Here is a 24921-nt window from a genome sequence, read left to right as displayed (position 1 = left end):
TCTTCATATAATAGTTAGCATGTGCCTTATATCTTCAGAGCATAGTACAGATATTAACAAATTATACCTCACTTGTTTAAGAAAGTATGAAGACTCTGAATAAGGATAATATCTGAATTTTTAGTTCTAATGTAAGTAATCCGGCCTTACCTCAGTGTTCTCAAATCCCACAGTTTGATGCCATCACCAGTGGCTGTGGTCATGAAAAGATTGTAAGCTTCAAGCGGCTGAGTGCTAAAAGCTGATCCCTGTAACATATGAAATTTCTTTCAGATGGCAGCACTTCAGGTGTTTAGAGATTTCATGCATTCAGTTAAAATCTACACAGACATTACCTACGTTGAGCTGAAATATAAAACTGGGGCTTTGCAACACCGTCAGGGTTCAATTTGTATGTACTTCACATGAGTTTGCCACACACCATACCCTCCAGGTTCTTCAGAACATGAACCTTCAAGACCACCTCTCTAAAACCCTCTTCCTGAAATGTACCCCTTGCTAAATTTAGAATTGGAGGAAGTATCTGTTGTAAGCAAATCCATACTACAGTCCTTCCACGGTCTTCACACAAAGAGACAGGTTGCAGCCTGACCAACAGCCCTTAATAAGGCAACAAGAACAGGGAAACAGCTACTCCCATTGGCAGGAACTAACACACTGAGCAAAATAACTTTTAATAAAGAAGCTAAGGAAACACTTGAGGTTCCTTAGCAACAGCTCATGCTAGAAATTATGGAACACCCCACTGAGTGTGTAGTCATTAGAGAACCTCTCTTGGCTCTCCTTGCTAAGAATTATGGAACACATGATCAGCATACCAGCTGCTGGCAGTGAGAACAGGAATACTTTCGCATCTCACACTGCCTTATTGAGAGGTTCAGACCATATTTTCCATTTTCCACAAAAACTTTATACATAGTAGGGGTCAGCAAACCATAAAACTCCCTCCTCCCTGCCCCCTTCCACAAGGAATTATCATGCTGCCAAGCCCTTGGGTTGAATACTTTACATTCTGCCTCAGAGAAACACTGTAGATGGGTCAATCATACAAAGGTGACATATGTTAATGTTCTCCACCAAAGTATAATCCATCTAAGAGTGTAACAGCCATAGAATGACTAAATATGTTTTTATATAAATGCAAAACAAGCAAGGAATATCTTAGCAACTTTCAACTTAGTTATGGTGTTTGTTTGGGGTTATAAACAGAACTTACATCAACATGCAAACAAAGAAATAGAAGAAAAAATAAAATGCAGGGATTAACCACCTCTACAGAGCTAAACCCTATAATACAGGGATAGGCCAATACCAAACAATGGACCAAACTCAGCCCTGGCATAAGTTGGTGTAATTTCCATTGCCTTCAATAGAAGTTACACTCGTTCACACCAGGACTGAATTTGGCTTCATGTCTTTAAATAATTAAATCCAGTCTAACTCCTCTCATTTGTAAACATCCATATTGACAAACCTTCGTCTTTTTTTGCTAGCTACAAATCTTGTTACCAGGAAACTAAAACTAAACAGTGCAACTCCCCTCACCACCCATTCAAGTTCTTGAATTGGCTGCATACAACAGCTGCCAAGAATCTTCTGTTCTTCACAAGAGCTGGAGTACAACTGGGAAATACTCCAATATTTAGTCAATGGATACTGAGCACTGCCATAAAAGTGATCTCCAGATAGAGTAATGATAACTCTAGAAATACAAATTAATTCCCCAAATGGCAAGGTTAAATGAGGCATCCAGCATTCACTTAATAGACTTGTAATTGCCTCCCCACCTTCTCTTTCTTGTACAATTCTCCTTAAACTGAGAATCCCCATCTCCTGCTTCATAGGATGCTCCAACATGCACTATGCTGCTGATTTAACAGTATCACAGAAGTCAACTGGAGTATGGAGCCAACAATTGTCTTGGGTGTTGTAACATTATTTCATATCTCCAAACTGCAATATGGCCAAAATACATCAGCTCTTTTCAACTGATAACTGGAAACAGGAAAATCTAATTCCACCCTGTCCCACAACCCTCTCTTCAAATCTTCACTAACTTCTTGTCCATTTCTGTACTCACTGCAAAATCTCCCTGGTAGCCTCCAAGGGCCTTTTCAGCATCATGTCCCTTGTGCTTCAGTCTCATCTCTTCCTATTCTCTAGACTATTCACTGAACTCATTGAATTCCACTAGTTTTAATTCTGTCCTCCTTCCATTTCTGAACCTGGGTAATTGATTTTAGGTCCAAGCTCTCCCCCCTGTCCATAATTCAGGGCAGACACATAAGACCTTATTTTTTCCGTTGCCTTGCATCTTATATAGTCATTTGGTAGTGTATTACACCCAATTCACACTTACTTTACACAGGTGTAAATGATTTCACAATGTGCAAGGTAGCAGAAAAAAAATCAGACAAGCCCTTTTCAAACCATCTCTCTTCTCTATGGCTTGTTAACACTATGTCCCTTTAAATCTAACTCCTAACTCTCTTAAACTTTTCTCTATTCTCCAATATTCTAGTGTTCCTGACACAGAATTATGATGTCCAGCCATTATTAGATGTTGTTACTACCACTGCTGAATAAAGTCCTGCATATGCTGCTTATATTTTCAAACTGTAAGCCTGTGTGAAGTATTTTCTAAAGACACCATACAAGACTAATTTTGCATTGCCTTTTTTTTTTTTTTAAAGGAAACACTACATCCAGGTGCCTGTGTCTAATCAAAGAATGCCAGCTTACCTACCAGAAACTGGAGTTCTCTATCAGAATATATTGCTTCCATGAATGAATGAACACTCTTAGATCTGCACAGAAGAGTGCACAAGTCCAGCAAGGAAAATCTATTTAGCCAATGGTTAAAAATGATCTACTTTCACATTTACTGGCACTATTATATTTGGGCACATTACTGTGAACTGCATTTTTCATGTGTTTGTTCAAGTGATAGTACAGTCCCCATGAGGCTATAGGACCCATTGACTTCAGAGGGACTTCTCACATACTTAAAGTTACACCTATGCGTAAGAAGTTTGTTGAATCGGGGCCAAAATGCTGAATATTGCACAGCACATGTTAAGTGATGCACATAACAGCATGTCAAAAATTGATGTGTAAGACACGGAACACAGGGGAATTATCTGGCCTTGTATTTTTGAAAGTACTTTTATGTGGTTACAAGGTTAGTCTCACCTAGTAACTAGGAGTAAGGCCAAAAATGGGAATGCATAGATAAATGCTTTATTTGCATGCTGAGAAATGAATTTGAACTCATGTCTCCTCATTCATGCTTACTTTCCACATGCATACCACACCTTGCTAATCCTCTGCTCATGAGCAGAAGAGGTTTGAATATTACTTCTAGGTGTAGAGGACTAAAACCACACCCTGATCCAGTACCCACCAACTTCAATCAATATTGAAGCAGGTTACTAGTGCTTAATTTAGAAGGTTGCTAACCAACAGAGGAGTCAAGTATCAAAGGGGTAGCCGTGTTAGTCTGGTTCTATAGAAGCAGCAAAGAATCCTGTGGCACCTTATAGACTAACAGACGTTTTGCAGCATGAGCTTTCGTGGGTGAATACCCACTTCTTCGGATGCAAGCAGTGGAAATTTCCAGGGGCAGGTGTGTATATATAAGCAAGCAAGAAGCAAGCTAGAGATAACGAGGTTAGATCAATCAGGGAGGATGGGGCCCTGTTCCAGCAGCTGAGGTGTGAAAACCAAGGGAGGAGAAACTGGTTCTGTAATTGGCAAGCCATTCACAGTCTTTGTTTAGTCCTAAGATGATGGTGTTAAATTTGCAGATGAACTGGAGCGCAGCAGTTTCTCTTTGAAGTCTGGTCCTAAAGTTTTTTTGCTGTAGGATGGCCACCTTAAAATCTGCTATTGTGTGGCCAGGGAGGTTGAAGTGTTCTCCTACAGGTTTTTGTATATTGCCATTCCTAATGTCTGATTTGTGTCCATTTATCCTTTTCCTTAGAGACTGTCCAGTTTGGCCGATGTACATAGCAGAGGGGCATTGCTGGCATATGATGGCATATATTACATTGGTGGACGTGCAGGTGAATGAACCGGTGATGGTGTGGCTGATCTGGTTAGGTCCTGTGATGGTGTTGCTGGTGTAGATATGTGGGCAGAGTTGGCATCGAGGTTTGTTGCATGGGTTGGTTCCTGAGCTAGAGTTACTATGGTGCGGTGTGCAGTTGTTGGTGAGAATATGCTTCAGGTTGGCAGGTTGTCTGTGGGCGAGGACTGGCCTGCCACCCAAGGCCTGTGAAAGTCTGGGATCATTGTCCAGGATGGGTTGTAGATCCCTGATGATGCGTTGGAGGGGTTTGAGCTGGGGACTGTATGTGATGGCCAGTGGAGTCCTGTTGGTTTCTTTCTTGGGTTTGTCTTGCAGTAGGAGGCTTCTGGGTACACATCTGGCTCTGTTGATCTGGATGACCGCCTCCGAAGAGGGATCCGCCTCGTGCTCGTCGGGGGCGTCGGGCTGCGCATGCCCCTGGGGTTCAGGTGGTATAGCATCCGCAGCAGGCGGCGAAGGGGCCGGTCGGCTGATTGTCGCCGCTGGAACCCTGCGCTCGGACGCGAGGGGTCTTGGGGGGAAGGGCACCCCCTGCGCCTCATACTGGGCCCATGGAACCCAGAAGCCCCACGGCTGTGCCCCTTGAGGATGGCCCTGCGGGGTGGGTGGCAGGAGTCCGTAGCCCTCCATCCCAGAAGCGACCGACGCGGGACGGGATGGCCATGGAGGTGCCGAGGCGCTGACGGAGTGCGCTGCGGAGTGAGGTAGTCCGGCCCCGGATGGCAGCGAAGAGCGATGCTGGTCCGCTCGGTACCGGGATGGCGACCGGGAGTGACGTCCATCACGGTGCCGGGAGCTCGACCGGTGCCGGGAGCTCGACTGGGATTGAGACCTCCGGTGCCGGGAGCGCGAGTCACGGTGCCGGGACGGCAACCTCTGGCGGTGCCGACGCGATGGTGACCTGGACCTCGTGCGGCGCCGGGAGCATGACCGGTACCGCGATGACGAGCGGTACCGGGACTGCGACCGACGTTTCGACGGCGATCGGTACCGCGATGGCGAGTGGTGCCGAGATCGCGAGCGACGGGATGGAGACCTGCCGTAGGACCGGGAACGAGACCGGGACCGGGTGTGTCGTCCATGTCGCCTGTCCAGAGACGGTGGCCGGGTCATTCTGGCCGGCTTTCCTGCCGACACAACAGCCCGCACCGGCGGTGCCGGGGGCCGGAGGCTCGGTGCCTCTATGAGCTGAATCAGCTCCCGCACGGAAAAGAATGTCTCCGGCGTTGACGGCAGCCGGGACTCAACCACGGACGGTACCGGGGAGCGTGGCGGCGCCAGACTCGACGGGCCTGGCGGCGCCGGAGTCAAAGGTCCGGTGCACGGCTTGTGCACGGTCACCGCGGGGGCCGCAGGCGGCGCAACCGCTTTCACCGAGTCCTCAGCGCGAGCCTGCGCCAGTGCCTTCGCCAGCCTATGTTTCTTCGAAGGCGAAAGCGAGCGGTGCCGAGACTTTGTAGCCGCTTTCTGAGGCTGCGGTGCCGCGGAGCCGGAACGGCTCGGTGCCGCCGGTGCGCTCTGTACCGAGGAAGCTCGCGGTGCCGGCGCGGATGGTGCCGGTGGCTGGAGCGACGCTTCCATCAAGAGCTGCTTCAAGCGGATATCCCGCTCTTTTCGAGTCCGCGGTTTAAATGTAGAACAGAGCGAACACTTATCTGTTCTATGCCCTTCGCCCAGGCAACGGAGGCAGGCGTCGTGCGGGTCTCCGACGGGCATAGGCCTCTGGCACGCAGCGCAGGGCTTAAAGCCCGGTGCTTTGGGCATGAGCCCGCACCGGGTGAGGCAAAAGGGGAACCCCCCCCTTTTACCTTATCTATTAACACTAACTATCTAACTAACTAACTGTAAAACTAATCACTAAACTAACTATGTACAAACAAGAAGCGAGAGCTAGGGTCGTGGAGGACAAAGAGCACTCCACAGTTCCAACTGGCCGTCACGGGCGGTAAGAAGGAACTGAGGAGCGGACGGGCCGGCTGGGGTATATAACTCGCGCCATAGCAGTGCCACTCCAGGGGGTGCCAGCCGGCCCGCCGGTGTTGCTAGGGTAAAAAAGTTCCGAGATGCCGTGCACGCACGGCGCGCACACCTAACTGGAATGCATAGGAGCAATCACTCGAAGAAGAACCTAAGGGCTCTGTCTATCAAACTCTGAATAGCTGCTCATCTACACTGGTCCAGAACCATAACAATAATGTGATGCATCTACATAATAAATAAGCAAACATGCACATGGTAGTAGGCACACTACCAAAAAAACTTCTTTAGTGATTTCCTGGTCCCTGCTATTTTCCCGAGTACAGGATTCCTCTCTTATAAGAACTTTTCCCTAAAATATACACATAGATAACTAAATAGTTGACTTCATAACTTCTTTTTCCACTGAGTTGTTTAGTTTTAAGTATTAATGTATTTTATGTAACTGAAAAAGTTGATTTAGAAGCTTAATTTACAATTTTCCATAAAACAAGCTCAGTTTTCTTTGCTATACCACAGTCTGCCTTTGTGCCTCTAATTTTTCTCCCAAATGAATACTTGTCCACAGCTTTAAAGTGTTCTCTGCTGAAGTAACCTGAAGTCACTCAGCTGACAGGGCAAAAAGAGAAGCCAGAAAAAGTCTAAGCATGTATGTGTTACAAATAATACTGAAGGAGTTTAGCATACTTAAGGATTTTACCAGACCACATCTCCAGATAATCACAAAAAGTTATGTGAAAGTAGCACTGAGGAACTATTTTAAACCCACAGAAGCAAAGACATTCAGAAATAAGGATGAAAAGCTATCCTTAATCTACCCCAATGTGCTAGACATTGCAGCATGTATAGTACATAAGCTCACCCATCATTTAACTCAACCTTCCAATAATAGGGAGGATTACACATGAGTTTCTTTAACACACTTACTTATGTGAATTTAAATAAGATCTCATGAGATTGATATTAAAAAAATAAACCATAAACTGTTGATTCTCAGTATAACTGAGTTCACTTCAGAGTCCAGTTTTCATCCATCTAGGGACTGTTGACATAAGAAGTCAGTTTCTCTATCAAGTCTGACTACAAAATATTTTTTGTAGATTCGGCTGTAAGATTCAGATTCTCCTTAACACTTTGGCTGCTGTATTCAAGCACTCACACCATGATCAAACGCACTGTAAGAGGATTTTTGATATTTTCCTAAAATAAGTAATTTAGGGTCAGAATAATTTAGGGTCCCTTCTGAGGAATCCCCCTTCACAGCAAGAGAGACTGTGAAAATTCCATATATTTCTAAAAAATCATCCAGTAAGGGGTGTGAGCAGAATTGGCTGTCTATGGAGTGAACAATGAGTGTTACCTTGCAGCCCCAAAACTGACCTAAACTCCATGGAGAGATCCTGAAAATCTCAGGGCTGGAAAAAAGTCTGAAAAACATTTACAGGGAGGGATGGGTTCCTCCACATTAACCCATGGTACAGCTCTTCACCTTTAATACCCTTTCCATGGAAGCTTGCCAGCAAAGAATATGAATCCATGAGAATGATTTTTTTCCTGCTGATGCTTCCCTGCAAGTTTGCCAGGTTATGATGATCCAATGTAGCTTAGTCATGCCACACCTAACCACTACCTTTACTCAGTGAAACCCTCCTAAAATTGTAGAACCCAAATGTCAAGTTAATGTGGAAGAATCTCACTGATCTGGAGCTTCTCTGTGATAATTTATCAATACTGTATATGGACCTGGTTACTGGGATGTTTAAGTCAAGTCAATAGAGAGCTGCCTGGGAAAACTGAATGGCTCAAAATAAGCCACCACGCAGCACACATTTGAAATTTGCTAAGGGACAATCCATTGGCTCTGAAGACCCTGCTTGATTTCCTGCTAGGCCTATAGGACTAGCTTTGACCAGAAGGGTCAAAGCCTGGGAATACAGAAGAAGCATGTTAAAAAGGACACTCTCACTCAAGTAAGGTAACAGTAGGCTGAGACAAAGGACCTTGATGGGAGTGTCTGAAGAAGCTAGGCCTGTCTAGGTCATGACCAGAGGATGTTAAGACTTTAGGTAAGACAGATATGCATATAGACTCTTTGTAGTTTTAAAAACCTTTTTCTCTCAAAGATTTGTTCTGCCTGCAAAATAAACAATAGTTTGTTTTGTCACTGTACATCACTGGCCATATACTCACGATGGGAAGAACTTTAGATGCCAGAACTCAGTCTAACTTTCCAAATAAGCATGGTTGACCCACAGGCTACTGACAGGTTTCAGAAGCCTGGTCTACACTAGGCGTTTAAACCGGTTTTAGGAGCGTAAAACCGATTTAACGCCACAACCGTCCACACTAGGAGGCACCTTATATCGATTTTAATGGCTCTTTAAACCGGTTTCTGTACTCCTCCCTAACGAGAGGAGTAACGCTAGTATCGGTATTAACATATCGGATTAGGGTTAGTGTGGACGCTGATTGACGGCATTGGCCTCCGGGAGCTATCCCACAGTGCACCAGTGACCGCTCTGGACCGCAATCTGAACTCGGATGCAGTGGTCAGGTAGACAGGAAAAGCCCCGCGAACTTTTGAATATTTCCTGTTTGCCCAGCGTGGAGCTCCGATCAGCACGGGTGGCGATGCAGTCCGAAATCAAAATAAAAAAAGAGCTCCAGCACGGACCATGCGGATGTGATCGCTGTAAGGGCAGGCAAATCCGTTCTATCAGCACTCCGTTACAGAAGATGAAATTCAGAATCCTTTTTTAAAAATCTCCAGACAGATGCTATAGCAGGGACTCAGCGCACTGCAGCGTGACAAGCGTAACGGAAAGTCAAAGAATCAAATGGACGCTCATGGACTGGAGGACTAAAGCTATCCCACAGTTCCTGCAGCCTCCGAAAAGTATTTGCATTCTTGGCTGAGCTCCAAATGCTTCTAGGGTCAAACACAGTGTCCGCAGTGGGTCAGGGCATAGCTTGGCAATCTACTCACCCCCCACACACACCCCCAGAAGCGAAAGGGAAAACAATCCTCTGACTCTTTTACATGTCACCCTATCTTTACTGAATGCTGCAGATAGACACGATGCTGCAGCCGTCAACACCAACATCATCACTCCCCCCCTGCCATGGGTGGCTGATGGTACAAAAGGACTGGTAACCGTCCTCGTCATCAGCCTATTGGCACATGGGGCAGTAACCATGCTGACTAGCATCCGTCAGGTCGATCAAGGGCGCCTGGCCCTAATTTTTTCTGGTGGTGGATGGTGCAATATGGCTGGTAACCATCGTCATCATAGCAACAGGGGGCTGAGCTCCATCAGCCCCCACCCTTCATGTGTAAAGAAAAGATTCAGTTGCCCCTGGACTAGCAGAGGGATGCTGGGCTTCTCTCCTACACACTGCTTAATGTCCTGTCTGGACTATCATAGCAGCTGGAGGCTGCCTTCCACTCATTTCTCACTAACAAGTCACCATGTCTTATTCCTGCATTCTTTATTACTTCATCACACAAGTGGGGGGACAATGGTATGGTAGCCCAGGAAGGCTGGGGTAAGAACGGAATGAACAGGTGGTGTTGTTACAGGAGCACCCCCTGTGAATAGCATACAGATCATAATTTCTGCAGGATCTGACACAGAGCAGCTGTGCTCTCTGGTTCTATGATACAGTGGTTATCTAGTACACTTGCCTATATTCTAGGCAGGACTGATTCTATTTTTAGATACCAAAAAGGAGGGATTGACTCAGGGAGTCATTCCCAATTTTTTTGCGCCCTGGCTAAGAGCAGCCAGGGCACTTATGACAGCAGCAAATGGTACAAAAGGACTGGTAGCCATGATCATCTTAGTTCCAATTTATGGAAGGGTTTGGATGGTGCAATATGGCTGGTAACCATCTCTGCTGTCATACAAAAGCAAAAGCATGCTTCTGTGTAGCGCTGCTGAATCGCCTCTGTGAGCGGCATCTAGTACACATACGGTGAGAGTCACAAAAGGCAAAACAAGCTCCATGATTGCCATGCTATGGCATCTGCCAGGGCAATCCAGGGGAAAAAGGCGCAAAATGCTTGTCTGCCGTTGCTTTCCCAGAGGAAGGAGTGACTAACGACATTTACCCAGAACCACCCGCGACAATGATTTTTGCCCCATCAGGCACTGGGATCTCAACCCGGAAGTTCTAAGGGGCGGCGGGGGAGGCTGCGGGAACTATGGGATAGCTAGGGAATAGCTACCCACAGTGCAACGCTCCAGAAGCCGACGCTAGCCTCGGACCGTGGACGCACACCACCGAATTAATGTGCTTAGTGTGGCCGCGCGCAATCGATTTTATAAAATCTGTTTTACAAAACCGGTTTATGCAAATTCGGAATAGTCCCGTAGTGTAGACGTACCCAGAGTAGCAGCCGTGTTAGTCTGTATCCGCAAAAAGAACAGGAGTACTTGTGGCACCTTAGAGACTAACATATTTATTTGAGCATAAATTTTCTTTCCTGTTCTTTCCACAGGATACTGTAGCCCAGGTTTAGGAGTGGGAGAATTATGAAAATTCAACCCCCGGGGAAATAAAAGACAAGAGTCCTAATACTTGAGGGTGTGCGCTCAGACCACAAAGGGCACAGAGGTGCAGCTAGCCCTGTAATCATGACAGCGGACTTCAGAGTTTAAAGAATGATGCTATTTAGCAGATAAATTTCCCTTCATCTGACAGATTCTGGGCCCTTCCAGTGTGATTTATGAAGCCTGAATTCTCCCTGTAGCAAACATAGGAGAGGATAATCTAGTCCTATGCCACTGTTTTTAAATACTATAAAATAGAAAAATCTGGTAAATCCAGATTATGAAGTAACTGCTTATAAAATTTCATTTAAAAATGGTGATTTATGGGAGTGCAAAAAACCAGAAACCATAAAAAGACAACTTTAGCACAGAAACAAACAGCTGAATTTATTTAAATCAGATTTGAAAACATTTTTCTCCTCTGACTCTTCCATGTGAAGTTTCAGACCAAGATCAGTTCTTATACTTGTGTTATAAGTAAGGCTGCGAGGCTGTCACGGAAGTTACAGATTCTGTGACTTTCCACAATCTCCATGACTTCTTCAGTGGCTAGTGCTAGATCAGGGACTGCCCGAGGTGAGCAGCCCCTGGTCAGCAGCAGCAGTTTGGATGTGTGGGAGGGGGGTCAAGGCTGGGGCAGAGGGTTGGGGTGTGGGGCGGTGCTTACCTGGGGAGGGGCTCCCTGTCTCCCACTGGCATGTCCTTGCAGCTACTAGGCGGAGGGGCCAGGGGGCTCTATGCACTGCACACACCCGCAGGTGACACCCCTCATAAGTCCCATTGGCTGTGCTTCTCAGCCAATGGGAGGTGGCACTTGTGGTGGGAGCAGCGCACAGAGCTCCCCTGACCGCCCCTCCCTTAGGAGCTGCAGGGAAACGCCAATCAGAGCTGGGTGGTAACCTGCCAGCCCCGCCGCGCACACCCCCCAGCACCTCCCAGGCCAAGCGCCACCCACCCCCCAATCCTCCAGTACCAGCAGAGGTCAGGGGTTGGGCGCCACCACCTGCCCCACCCCTATGGTGCCCCAGCCCAAGTTTTAGTTAGGGGTATATAGTATAAGTCATGGATAGGTCATGGACATTAATTTTTTTTACTGCCCGTGACCTGTCCATGACTTTTACTAAATACCCATAACTAAAACGCAGCCTTAGTTATAAGTAATAGAGGAAAACTGGAGGAGTGGGGTTTGTAATAAAATTACTGAAACTATTTTCCACTATGGTAATTACATTTGGGCTGTAATGATCCTAAATCCAATAAGCAGTATCAAGTCACACAAGAGGAATCCTTGAAAAAAATGTTTAACTCATAATATTGACAAACAAACACCAGCTGTACATGGCAGAGAACATGTACTAAACTATTAACTCACAGAACTGAAGGAGGGCTATATTAATTTAAAATTATCTTTGTTTTATTAAATCACTCACTTCTGGAAGAAAATTAAGGAAAAACATTAGTAAACTCTTATTCACAACATTGCTCATGCCTGGTTTTGTTTATCTGACAAAATATTCATAAAGTCATTCAAAATAATGTGTAATGTAGATTTTTCAGTCTGACAACCAAAACAGTTGAAAAAAATATATATATCAAGTGATCACATTAGAACAATATTCTAAACGCTGAAGTGTAATACAATAAGATGCTCAGTTATAGATTATATAGGAAACTTTGTAGTTTTATAAGGGAATCAAAACTCTTAAAAAAATGAAAAATCCCAAATCCTCTGATCCAACTATAAATTTGAAAGTTCATGTGCTGAAGCATAAATGCAAATGAGAAGTTGGAGCCTAATGTAGAAATAAGCTACTCTATTGCGTGAATTAATATCATCATCAGTGTGTGACTTGACTGGATTGTGTGGTGGTAGACTGAATGCAGAGTGACTATAATCAATCATCGGAGAATTATGCCAATAGCCTACTAAATATACACCCCAAACTTGATTACTTTTATTAGACTATGTCTCAGTTATTCCACATTTCATTATTATAAAAAATTGTTTTAAAAAACAACTTGAGGGAGAGGCATTATTTAAAATATCCTTCCACTAGGAAAAGTATTTCCTAGAAGAAAGAAGAGAGAAAGTAGGGAAAAGAAAATTACCATCTTCTCTCCCCAATTTTGGCTATACATATTATAAATAAATTAAAAAAAATAAATCAAACACTTCCTTCTTTTCATGTTCCCAGGACCTGTAAGGTCCCTTTTCTCTTCTCCAGTCTCCATGAACTCAGTTGACTTTCTGATGCAGTTTGTGATCCAATGACTACTTTCCATTACAAAAACTAAATTAGAAAAAATTATTTTTGTAATGGACAGTGAGGTCTGCAAATGTCCCAAAAGTGATGCTGGGCTCACAGTGAGGGAAAAGCAGATGAAGATTAATGCTTCCTTAGTCTCCAAAGCTCTGTTCCCTCACTTACTTGCCTCCATCCACCAACTCCCAACTAAACTTGGTTTCTTAGGACAAGAAACCGAACAAGGCACTAGTTCAGTTCCCACACATACGCAGTTTGCAGACACCTCCACTGACATGTCTGCTTCTGTAGCTATTTCTATTCACAAACAGAGGGATTTTAGGTTGGTTCAGGTTTTGCTTTTAAACAGGTAACTAAATGTCACTGGGTCATTCTTTCCGCATCACTGGAGGAAGGCCTTCCCCCAAAAGATGGGTTTTGCATTGTTTCCAAATGTCAGGCATATCCAGATTTCTTGTAGTAAGGGGTTCCACCATCACAGACTACCTGCAATGAAACTGCTCTACTCTGGCCCCAAAGAAGTATCCCTGAAGGGCCACATCTTCCTATCCAGTAGATAGACTAATTGCCTTTGCGTAAGGGCTTTGAAAATGAGGATCAGGCACTTGAACTGAGCCCATAATAGAACAGGGAGCCAGCAGAGTGTAGGAGGTATGTGTATATAATCACCTCTGTGTATGTGATGTCTTTGGTGACCAGTGCCATACAGTTTACTGCTGTCTCCTGGGTAAAAGTTCTCCTTTAGTTCAAGTGGTGCTTTTGGCACTGAAGGTCTATGGTTCAAACCTCACTGACAACTATTGTATCTGTAAAAATGGGCAGTTGTGTTTTGTTACAAGAACTCTTCAAAATAACAAAAAGCTTGGACCCAGAGGTAAAAGTAAGCCGGTACGCCCTGGTATGGGGTACTGGCAAGAACCGGTGCGCTGTATCAGGGCGGATGGGCTTCCCCTGGCAGCAATTTAAAGGGCTTGGGGCTCCCACTGACGCTACCCTCCAGGGCCCTTTAAATCGCCACTCGAGCCCCACTGCTGGAGCCCTGGGGTAGCGGCGGCAGGGCTCTGGCGGTGATTTAAAGGGCCAGGGGCTCCCAACTGCCACTACTGCATTGGAGCCCCGGGCCCTTTAAAGCTCCGCCAGAGGCTGGGGCCCCAGGATAGCGGAAAGCCGGGAGCCCCCTCCCATGGTGATTTAAAGGACCTGGGGCTCCGCTGCGGTAGCAGCAGCTGGAGCCCCAGGCCCTTTAAATCACCCCCAGGGCTCCCAGCCGTCTCTGCAGCTGGTAGCTCTGGGGGTGATTTAAAGGGCCCGGGGCTCCAGCTGCTGCTACCACAGCCCCGGGGCCTTTAAATCCTGATTTAAAGTGCCTGGGGATTTAAAGGCCCCGCCTCTTCCGGTAGAGGCCACACTTCTTCCGGCTGAGGTCCCGCCCCTCCTAAGGACTCTGGAGTACCGGTAAGTCCTTTAAGTTACTTTCACCCTTGCTTGGACCTTTAAAAAAGTAATAATCTGCTATTATTTAGGCGAACATTTAGTTGAAGCTTTTAGCTGGCCCAGTATTCACAACAGCAGATTAGTACAGAGAGGAGCAGAGCAGAGACTAAGGCTAAATATACTACAGAGCTTGCAGCTGCACCACTGTAGCACTACTAGTGCAGGCGCTCTAAGCCGATGGGAGAGAACTCTCCTGTGGCCTTAATTACTCCAGCCCCTGAGAGCTGTGGAGGCTATGTCGGTGGCTGAAACTCTCACACTCATGTAGCCCTGTCCACACCGGCACTTAGGTTGGTGTAATTTATGTCACTCAAAAGGAGGCTTATTCACTCCCCTGAGTGATATAATTTATACCAACTTAAGCTGTAGTGTGTACATAGCCTAACTCAGTACTGTGTTGGCAGCAGAAAATTGGAAGGATACTTAGCCCTGAAGGTAGGGAGTACCTTTCATTACAACTCACTGACCACTTTGGCTCGGGGCAGCATAGATTTTAAGGATGCACAAATAATCTGGAAAATGATGGGAAACTCAGACCTATCTTCACTGCCCTTAGCAAAAGACTATTAATTCAAGTTGTTCCCTCTATCACAAAATCTATCTGGGTCTCATAAAAAAAACACACACAATGTAAATGTAATCCATCTGCATTAAAATGTTTTGAAATAAATAGATTTGGAAGACTCTTAAGAAGCTTCATTGAACAGGGTATTGCAAAGCTAAATGAGAAAATCAAATAGGGATAATAGAAAGCTATAAAATCATTGTGACATCGAAAATGAATTTTGGAGTTTGGTTGCTGTAAATAGCTCATGTTAGACTAGACTGTAATGTTACAATCTACCCTGAGTAAGAAGAGGAGCACTGTCGTGCACCTGAGCAGGGCCGAGTATGAAGCAAGAGAATATCTTGGTTACTCCTCTTTGCAGCTAAGTAAAGGCTGTGACGATCTAGCCTTTTGATCTTATTGTACACTAAATACATTGCACAGGAGAGATAGCAAGTTTTTTAAATCACCTAATGTTTTCTGAATGCTCCTTATTGAGTATGTTAATATTAAAAAAAAAATCAATAAAATACCTACCTTATTTTGACAGATCTGGTGGACTGATCTAGAATGAGCATCTGGTATCACTGCTGCACTGCAGCCTGCATTGAGGTCAAAAACTTCTAATGTTCGGTTGCTACCAGCTGCAAGTATAATATCTGTAACCTCTGTGAGTTAAAGTTCAAACAACACAAACAGATCCAATGGAGACAAGAGCAAAAAAAATACCTATGTTTTAACAAGATCTAGTTTATAAATTACATTTATGAATCAAGTATACTAAATTTCCATAACCAGAATACCCATACTGATCAAAAATAGGCACAAATATATACCTACTTCAATTGAAACAAGCTCCTTAAGTATTTCAACAGCCAGATTCTTACTAGCAAATAGGCCAAAGTATGTCAGCAGCCTGCAAGAAAATTGATTTTTTAAATACAGTACTACATGTGTGTGGAATAGGATTATTCACTTGTGTCTTTGCCAAGCATAAAATGGTCATCCTAAATTCTTGCTAATAGGATCTGTAGAATACATCACTATACAGGCATATATAATAGCAGCATTTATATAGTATTTTGGGGGAGGGGAAGTTGCCTCCAAACATTTTAAAAACATCAAATTAATTCTCACAATACCACAGTGAGGTAGTGAAGTATTATTACTGCCATTTTACAGATGGGAAAGCTGAAGCAGTTGTGAAGTGATTTAAGCAAGGTCAGTGTCAGAAATCAGATTATAAGTAAAATATTCCTGAGTCCACATAAATTAAGGGTAATTAACCAGTGAAATAATTTACTAAGGGTCATGGTGGATTATCAATCACTGACAATTTTTGACTCAAGATTGGATATATTTCTAAAAGATCTGCTCTAAGAATTATTATGGGGAAGTTCTATGGCCTGTGTTATACAGGAGGTCAGATTAAATGCTCATAGAGGTCCCTTGTGGCCTTGGAATCTGACATTTTTAAGGCAACAATTCTTTCATAAAAATATAAAAATAATTTTACTCAAAGTATTATTGATTTATTTGGCGGTCATTCCTAGGGATTCCAGTCATGGAGCAGGGCCTCACTGTGCTAGTTGCTATATACAAACATATAATATTATAAAACAGTCCCTGCCTCAAAGAATTTACAATTTAAATACATTAATATGCTAGGCTGGAGTCCAACAAGACTACTATGAAACAATTACATTAGTATTATAATTGTAGAAAAAGATACTAGCTATAGAGTTCATGTCAACTTTTTATCTTGAATATTTCCATGCCATTCAGCCTAAAATACCGTACAGAAACAATAATTATCCACGACCCAGGATACAAGAGTAGAAATCATTTATTGCTGAAAGGCTAGTAATCTCCACAGTAGAAGCCATGGGGAATTTCTGTACTGATTTGCAAATGCTCTTCTGTTTATATCTGCAAAAGATATGAAATTAAATGAACTATTTAGCAAAAAGAGTCATAATTTATGACCAAAAGTAAACTTCTAGTGAAACAGTTGGAAGCCAAGATCCCCTTTTTATTACCAGACAAAGCCACAGTAATATAAAATTTCCAGTAAAGAACAATTTAGTTGGAAGACTCATAGTAGGAAAAAACATGTATACACGTAACATAGGCATGAGTACTTTTTGATCTAATGGACTGATGTTCAACTTTCCACCTACTTAAAATCAAAATAATTCAGCCTTCCATCCAGAAGGTGTTAAGAGTAAATCTTCCAATTATAATGATTATGAAAGTAGAAATATCACTAGGTATGGTGCTGCTTTTCACGTGCTGCGTATGAGGGAGAAGAGAAAATGGATGAGAAAACAAACAAACCCTACCTTGTTTGACCCTCGGCACGGTACTAGAGATCTATTCTGAAACGTTTTTTTTAAAAAATTGGTTGAGGTCTCATAATGTATCCAAATGCAGACTGGGTTAAGACAAAAGATTTCAAGTTTTAGCAACAGGCACTCTGTTTGCTCTGCCATGGTTCAGGTAAAAAACTGCTCACAGGTGAATTCAGTACTCCATGAGACAGAGTGGTAAACATGAAGCAACAAATCCCATGAGTTGAGTCTGGAGAAACAGGCACAGATATCTTCCCTCCCCAACATGCATGAACAATCAATTGAGATAACCCACTAAGGACCTGTTCCAAATCCCACTGAAATCAATGGGAGTCTTTCCATTAACTCCAATGAGAATTGGATCAGGCTCGAAGAGTAGAATACTCTTTCCCCAACAATTGGAAGGGAAAGCAACAGAAGTTAATTGAAAAGAAAAGAAAAGAATCCATCCCAAATGAGAGGCCCTAGCACATTCAGAAGGCACTGTGGTCAGACAGAAGAACCATATATAATATTTTCCTCTCCACTTTCAGAGACAGAATGCTAGCTTTGCTCTGGGAAGAATGGCTGTGATGGTGTATAGGATTTTGTGGAGAGTTAGTCAGAGCACTGATTGGAGGGATGAGGAGGTTGGAATGACAGAGTGCAATTGTGAGGAGTAAAGGAAAGGAAACCTTTTAGTGCTTGACTGCAGATGGAAAGGAAGATTATACAAAATGAGGGATATGACTACGAAAGAGGAGGTGACTTCAGAAAACTGACTGCAGTTAGCAGATAGAAAGGATCCACAGGAGCTTAGTATTCCTTGCATAAAGTAAGGGGTATTCTGGAAGTGATACGTATTTTATTTGGAACAAAATGTTTTGTGTTTTTATTTAAAAATTTATTCACCTGATAATCCTAGAGCAGGATAAGAATTCATTAAAAGGAAAGAAAAAATATTTCTGTTTCAGCATCACAACTGAGCAGAGGAAATTAAAACTAAGTCCAACAGTAAGAACCTCCCACCATTCTGCCCACTTTGTGTTTGGTGAAACAGTCACAGAGGTGTAAAGGAGCCCGAAAAGCCTTGGTTGAAGTTTAGGGAGGATACACCTGTTGGAGGCACTGTGGAAGACAGCCAGAAGGCACATCACAAGCACACAATGCTGCAGCCCTTAAGGCAACCTGGGATGCTGTCATAATTTAAATTGAACCCCCCAGGACTGGTCTAAATTATGCCACCATGGTCCCCTCAGAGCAGCCCAGGATTAGGATGACGCAAACATGGCTTAAAGCTTACTGCCACCACATACCCCAGCCTCTTAGGGTATGTCTACACTAGAAACATAAGTTGACCTATATTAGGTCAACTTACAGCCACTGCAGTAATTACTGCGGTGGTGCATGTCCACACTACCCTCCTTGGGTCAGTGGTGCACATCTTCACCAGGAGCATTTCCACTAACCTACGAGGGGCAGTGTGGGGAATTGAGAGCCCAGTCTCTCAGCTCCTCTGGCAGCTTCCTGCTGGAAGCCTGGCTACCCCACAGGCTCCTGGCAGGCTGCCCTCCCCCTCTACTTCCCGTTCCCTGCTGGGAGAGGGGTCCAGCTGCTCAGACGTCTCACCCTGACTGCCAACTGAGAGCAGGGTCCATTCTTGTCTGGGTTCCCAGCCAAGAGTCGGGTCCAGCTGCCCGGGCTTCTTGCCCCAGCTCCTGGCAGGGTCCATTCTTGCCCTGGCTCCAACCAGGAGCGGGATCCAGCCACCCAGCTCTCCAGGGGAGTGGGGGACAGCTGGGCTTTAGATGCCCGGCTTTCTTATCACTTTCACATCTCCTGCCAACAGCCAATCTACACAGACACTGTATCATCCTAACTACACCAACATAAGCCTTACACCTCTCATGGAGGTGGAGTTATGTCAGTGTAGTAGGGCTCTTACATTGGCGGGAGGAAGGCTGTAGTGTAGACACTAACATAATTAGGTCAACATAAGCTGCATTATGTCAACCTGTGTAGTGTAGACCAGTGGCTCTCAACCTTTCCAGACTACTGTACCCCTTTCAGGAGTCTCATTTGTCTTGCATACCCCCAGTCTCACCTCACTTAAAAACTACTTGCTTACAAAATCAGAAAATAAAAAATACAGAAGTGTCACAGCACACTATTACTGAAAAATGTCTTACTTTCTCATTTTTACCATATAATTATAAATCAATTGGAATATAAATATTGTACTTGCATTTCAGTGTATATTTGAGCAGTATATTTCAGCTTTTAGACCAAAATGTTTGATTACATAATAATTCGTTTTACAACCTCCTCTCTGCTTCAAACTTTATTTTGGAGATGCCCATGAACACATCATCACACACTATCTGTGGTTAGATGGCAGCCATATTCAAACTAGCCCAGTCAATAACATGATGTTTTATATTTTTAAAGGATTTTACACACACACGCACACACACACACACACACGTAAATTGAACTCCTTATCTTGTGAAGAGAACTCAGACTGGGGTGTAAAACGGAAAAGCTCTGAGTCTGTGTGCATCACTTCATAGTTTGGCCTATCACTTACATTCAGATATTTCACAACCAAGTCTAACTGAATCTCACAGTCCTGGTTTGTTAGGTCTCACCCTCAAGCACCTTGGAGAGGGTGGGAGGCCTGTGCTCCAATTCACACCCCCAAAGGCACTCATGGAGCTTTCTTCTTCCCTAGATCTCTCAGCATGTGACTGGGTCTAGCACTGCTTTGATTAAAAAACACTGCCATCACTTCTTGGGTGCCATGTGGTTTACATCATTAGACCCAGCACCCACAGAGTTTTGCTATTCACTTTTGAATACAACTGTAGGCCCTCTCCATTTTCTGCAGATGTAAAACTCTCAATATTTTTATCAGGTACAGGCCTCCTGGTGATATAATCTGAAATGTCATCAAATGAACATGCAGAGACATCTCTTGAATGTTCCATTAACTCAAGAGAGACTTTCCTTTCAGTATCTTCTGTTTCATTACCTACATGACTAGTAACAGAGCCCTGCATCTCTCTGCGTTAGAGGGATGCATTCTTAGCTATCTCTCTGCATATTCAAATTTAGTGACTTGCTTGGCCCTTCTAGTTTTAAATCTTTTCTGTTTGATGTTGCATTATCTACTAGCATGGATGACTGCTTAGATTTTTAACAAGTGCATCTTTCAAACACTTTCAGTTTTAGTTTCAGGAAGTCTCTTGCCAATCCAATCAATGGCAATCCATAGTAAACAAATTCACGTGGGGAAAAATGGAATCCAGGGTTAAGCAATCAACTTTACAAAGGCCATGACAAAAGGGAGGATTGGATTTACCAATATTAAGCACTATTACCAAGCTAGTCAGAAATCTGATGTACTGAATAACAACAAACCCTAATAAGCACTGTGTAGAGAGCTAGAACAAGCTTATTTTTGTGCAGTAAAACTCCATGTGATCCCCTGGGTATCCTGTTGAACATAAACTCTTCTGAAGTACCTGAACTCAACATTTTGCTATTTATCAGCATTTTAAGGACTTTTCTTAGCTTGAAAACAGCAAAGAATCCTGTGGCACCTTATAGACTAACAGACGTTTTGCAGCATGAGCTTTCGTGGGTGAATACCCACTTCGTCAGATGCAAGAGTGGAAATTTCCAAGGGCAGGTAAATATAAGCAAGCAAGAAGCAAGCTAGAGATAACGAGGTTAGATCAATCAGGGAGGATGAGGCCCTGTTCTAGCAGTTGAGGTGTGAAAACCAAGGGAGGAGAAACTGGTTCTGTAGTTGGCAAGCCATTCAGAGTCTTTGTTTAATCCTAAACTGATGGTGTCAAATTTGCAAATGAACTGAACCTCAGCAGTTTCTCTTAGTTTTTCAACCTCCCCGGCCACACAATAGCAGATCTTAAGGTGGCCATCCTCCAGCAAAAAAACTTTAGGACCAGACTTCTAAGAGAAACTGCTGAGCTTCAGTTCATTTGCAAATTTGACACCATCAGTTTAGGATTAAACAAAGACTCTGAATGGCTTGCCAACTACAGAACCAGTTTCTCCTCCCTTGGTTTTCACACCTCAACTGCTAGAACAGGGCCTCATCCTCCCTGATTGATCTAACCTCGTTATCTCTAGCTTGCTTCTTGCTTGCTTATATTTACCTGCCCCTGGAAATTTCCACTCTTGCATCTGACGAAGTGGGTATTCACCCACGAAAGCTCATGCTGCAAAACGTCTGTTAGTCTATAAGGTGCCACAGGATTCTTTGCTGCTTTTACAGAACCAGACTAACACGGCTACCTCTCTGATTCTTAGCTTGAAACACTTAGCATGGAATTCTGCCTACCCATGTACAGCATGTGCTGGTACAGCTTGTTTTCAGTGTTGTTGTAATCATGTTGGTCCCAGAACGAGAGAGACAAGGTGGGTGAGATAATATCTTTTATTGGATGAACTTCTGTTAAGTTTGTGAAGCTCAAAAGCTTGTCTCTTCCACCAACAGAAGTTGGTCCAGTAAAAGATATTACCTCACCCACCTTCTCTCTAATACAGCTTGACATTTTAAAATGTCAGAGAACATGTTCCATAGTTTGTTCACTTATTAGGTACATACTGTTACTATGAATAAGTGCTAAAATAATTGATATACAAATTAATAGTCCACAGTCATTTGAATAGTGTTTTTATCTCATTTTGAATTCCTTACATACTGTTGATTCCCTTGTTAAAAAGGTATGTCAGGCTGACTGCAAAGAGTTTTGTCTGCTTCACGTTCTTTAAATGGACTGAATGCACGTAAGGATGTGAAGCATCACAATCTGAAAACAAATTAAAATTAATGGAAGATAGCGAATTTTCACTGCTTTTACCAGCAGTTATGTATGCTGACATGAGGATATTTAACTAAATCGTAACATGAGAGAGTGTAAAGGAAGTTGTTGAGAAAAGGATGATTTTGCATTTAATCATAGATGCAGTAGTCAAGCCATCTGGATTCTACTCCTAGGATTGCAACAAACCTCTTGTGTGACATTTGCAAAGAAGGCTCTCTCTGCCTCACTTCTCACATTTAAAAAATACTTATCACAATATCCCTGTGAAGTGGGTATTTATTCTTTAACGCTTGCAGAACTCTTTGACACCCTTGTTTGGAAGGCCCCACAGAATGGGAAAAGTATTAAGATTGTTATTACTATTTATTATTGTATTGTCTTTATCTCTAAAAAAAATGAGAGAATCCATTGGCCATCCAGACTGCATTACCATGCTCTTCTAATTAAGGGATTAAAGCATTCTTTATGGTTCCTTCTAGACTTCTTGAATCTGATCCAACAAGCATTTTTCCAAACTCAGAGCATGGAGTGAGAGTTGTGAGAAACAAAAGAAGTGACACTGTGCTTTATAAAAGTAAAAATGCCAGAAAATGGACTGGAGGGAAGCCATAAAGAAAATGTCAAAGCAAATTAAACTTTTTAAAAATACCTTTTTAAAAAAAACAACAACAACTGGCCCTCAGAATAATTTTAGGGTTTTTTAATAATGTCAACAATTTCAAGTTTGTCCTTTTTAGCACTACAAAAAATAACCCAAGGAAACTAATGGCATGGTGCTGGGAGTTAGCTATTAAGTGATACTGATTTAATGGATTCCTGCAGCATCAAGAGGAAAATATTTGAACAAAAATAGAGATATCTAGATATCGTACAGTTATCCTACAACATAATTGCTTTGTAGCGTCTGAGTAAGTCCACAAAAATACTGAGAAAATCAATTCATTAAACAAGCTTAGAATTAGAAAAAAAAGCTGTAGTCATTTGGATCTGAAACATCAGGATTGGAATTTCTATAGCATCTCATTTGAGGATCAAAAATGGACTTACAAAAGGTAGGTAAGGAGTATTACCCCCATTTTACAGAAAGGCCACAGGACCAATGAAGTTATGACAGTTTCCCCAATTTAGGAGCTTACGTGCTTACTATTAACTCACAGTAGTAAGCACTATATCCATACTCTTTTGCCCTTAATTCTTTCCTATCCCCGCCCCAAAATCTACAGTACCAGTATAAAAGAAAATAAATTATCTTAAAGGTTTTTTTTTTAAAAAAAAAGAGCAGTTTGCCTAAATATTTTTTAAAAAGTTTAAAAAAATAGAAAGGAAAAATAATAGAAAGGAAATTGCAGAATAGTGGTGGTATAAAAACCATAAAGATCAAAGATGAAATTTTTGAATTATACGGATGCACAAAAATGTTGCTGTAAACTAGCAACAGTGAACGGAAAACAGAAACATGCAGTAATGGGAGATTGGGAGGGTGTGAACTTTCAGTTGTAAATTAAAAGATTAACAGGAAGTCAGTGGCATTTCCATATAATTGGGTCAGTTCAAGTGAGAGAATGACCTGTAACAGTGGGGAGACTTGGGAAAAGGACTAAGAGAAGGCAAGAACTAGAAAAACAGGGTAATGGGGGAGGAGTAGGTATATATAGTAGAACAGGCCTATAGCAGAATGGAGGAAATCCATGCAGAAGTTTCAAGACTAAGAAAACAATATTTGAATTGTATGTGTTGACAGAAAGCCAGTGAAAGTGATATGGTTGCTTTCCTGCTCTGGCAAATGAATTTTGGCTACCTCTGAAGTTCAGAAAATATTTAAGGAAGACCATAAAAAAGTTAGTTGCAATAACTGTAAAGAGAAGTAATTAAGGCATAAATACATATTTCAGCGAGGCAACAGAATGTAAGGAGCAGTTTTAGGAGTTTAACGACAATAGTAGTAGTAATCTTTGCCTCTGATAATACATTCTTGATCAAAAAAACTTTGGGACATGATTCATTTTCATTCTGTGATGCCCGGACAAAGATATATGTAAGATTACTTTTGTTAAAATAATACAAAGCACCTACTGATAGAATACTTCCACTGTTCCATTAATGGAAATGTTTACCAACCGTTTTAGGTCATCCTTGCTCGTGTCAAGATAGTAACTTAACAGACGAAATTCAGCTCCACAACACAGCAATATAAATGTATCTATGTAATAAAACTGTGCAAAGCGTATAGATTTATGGAACATCTCCTTGCCCTGAAATGCAAAGTGAATAATTATTAGTAGAATCTATACTATATAATTTTTCCAAGAAACTTATAGCACTAAGATATAACAGGTTAACTGAGTAAAGATATGCCTTTTTCATTCTCAATACTTACTCATCCCAAGGTCTACTCTTTTTTTTTGGTTTAAATTAGTTGGCACCACGTTAATAACATCTGTATTCAGTTAAATCTAATATAATCTGGTTTAACATATTAAACTTCCATTTTTTTAAATCAGAATTCAGGGATAGACTGAAATTAAACATGCTATTTCAGACTAGAGCCAATAAAAGTATGAAGAATTATATAGTGAGTAAAGCCAAAACTTTCAGAAGTTTGGGTGCCTCAATTTTTGGTTATATAACTTGAGACATGCAAGGCCTGACTTGCAAAGGTGCTGTGTACCCATCGTTCTCACTGGTGTCAGAGCTGTAAGTACGCAGCAATTCAAAGTCAGACAACATGCCAACTCTTACAAAATTTATCCCGAGAGACATGCTTTCTAAGTAAAATTAAGCCTCTCTCATGATCAGCCATGGCTGGAAAAAAA

The 24921-nt window shown here is 42.7% G+C and overlaps 1 protein-coding gene across 14 annotated transcripts in view; it reads right to left on the bottom strand.

The window, feature by feature from the left end:
• WDR27 (WD repeat domain 27) overlaps window positions 1-24921 on the bottom strand; it is a 197687-nt gene that overhangs the window by 105698 nt on the left and 67068 nt on the right. For 12 of the 14 annotated variants that reach the window (XR_005595768.1, XM_039528789.1, XM_039528788.1 and 9 more), the window contains 4 exons: window positions 24227-24360; window positions 16757-16854; window positions 15463-15584; window positions 151-248 (listed from right to left, as the gene is read on the bottom strand). Coding sequence is in view for 11 of the 14 variants with exons in the window: in XM_039528789.1 (XP_039384723.1) it covers window positions 151-248; window positions 15463-15584; window positions 16757-16854; window positions 24227-24360 (452 nt within the window). In the remaining 3 variants the exon portion in view is untranslated. Of the gene's footprint in view, window positions 1-150; window positions 249-15461; window positions 15592-16657; window positions 16855-24226; window positions 24361-24921 lie in introns of those variants that run through there. The other 2 variants (XR_005595769.1, XR_005595770.1) reach the window with 2 other exon arrangements.

This window comes from Mauremys reevesii, linkage group 3 (assembly GCF_016161935.1).
Source record: "Mauremys reevesii isolate NIE-2019 linkage group 3, ASM1616193v1, whole genome shotgun sequence".
Taxonomy (NCBI): domain Eukaryota; kingdom Metazoa; phylum Chordata; order Testudines; family Geoemydidae; genus Mauremys; species Mauremys reevesii.
This window is presented reverse-complemented; position numbering and strand designations above follow the sequence as displayed.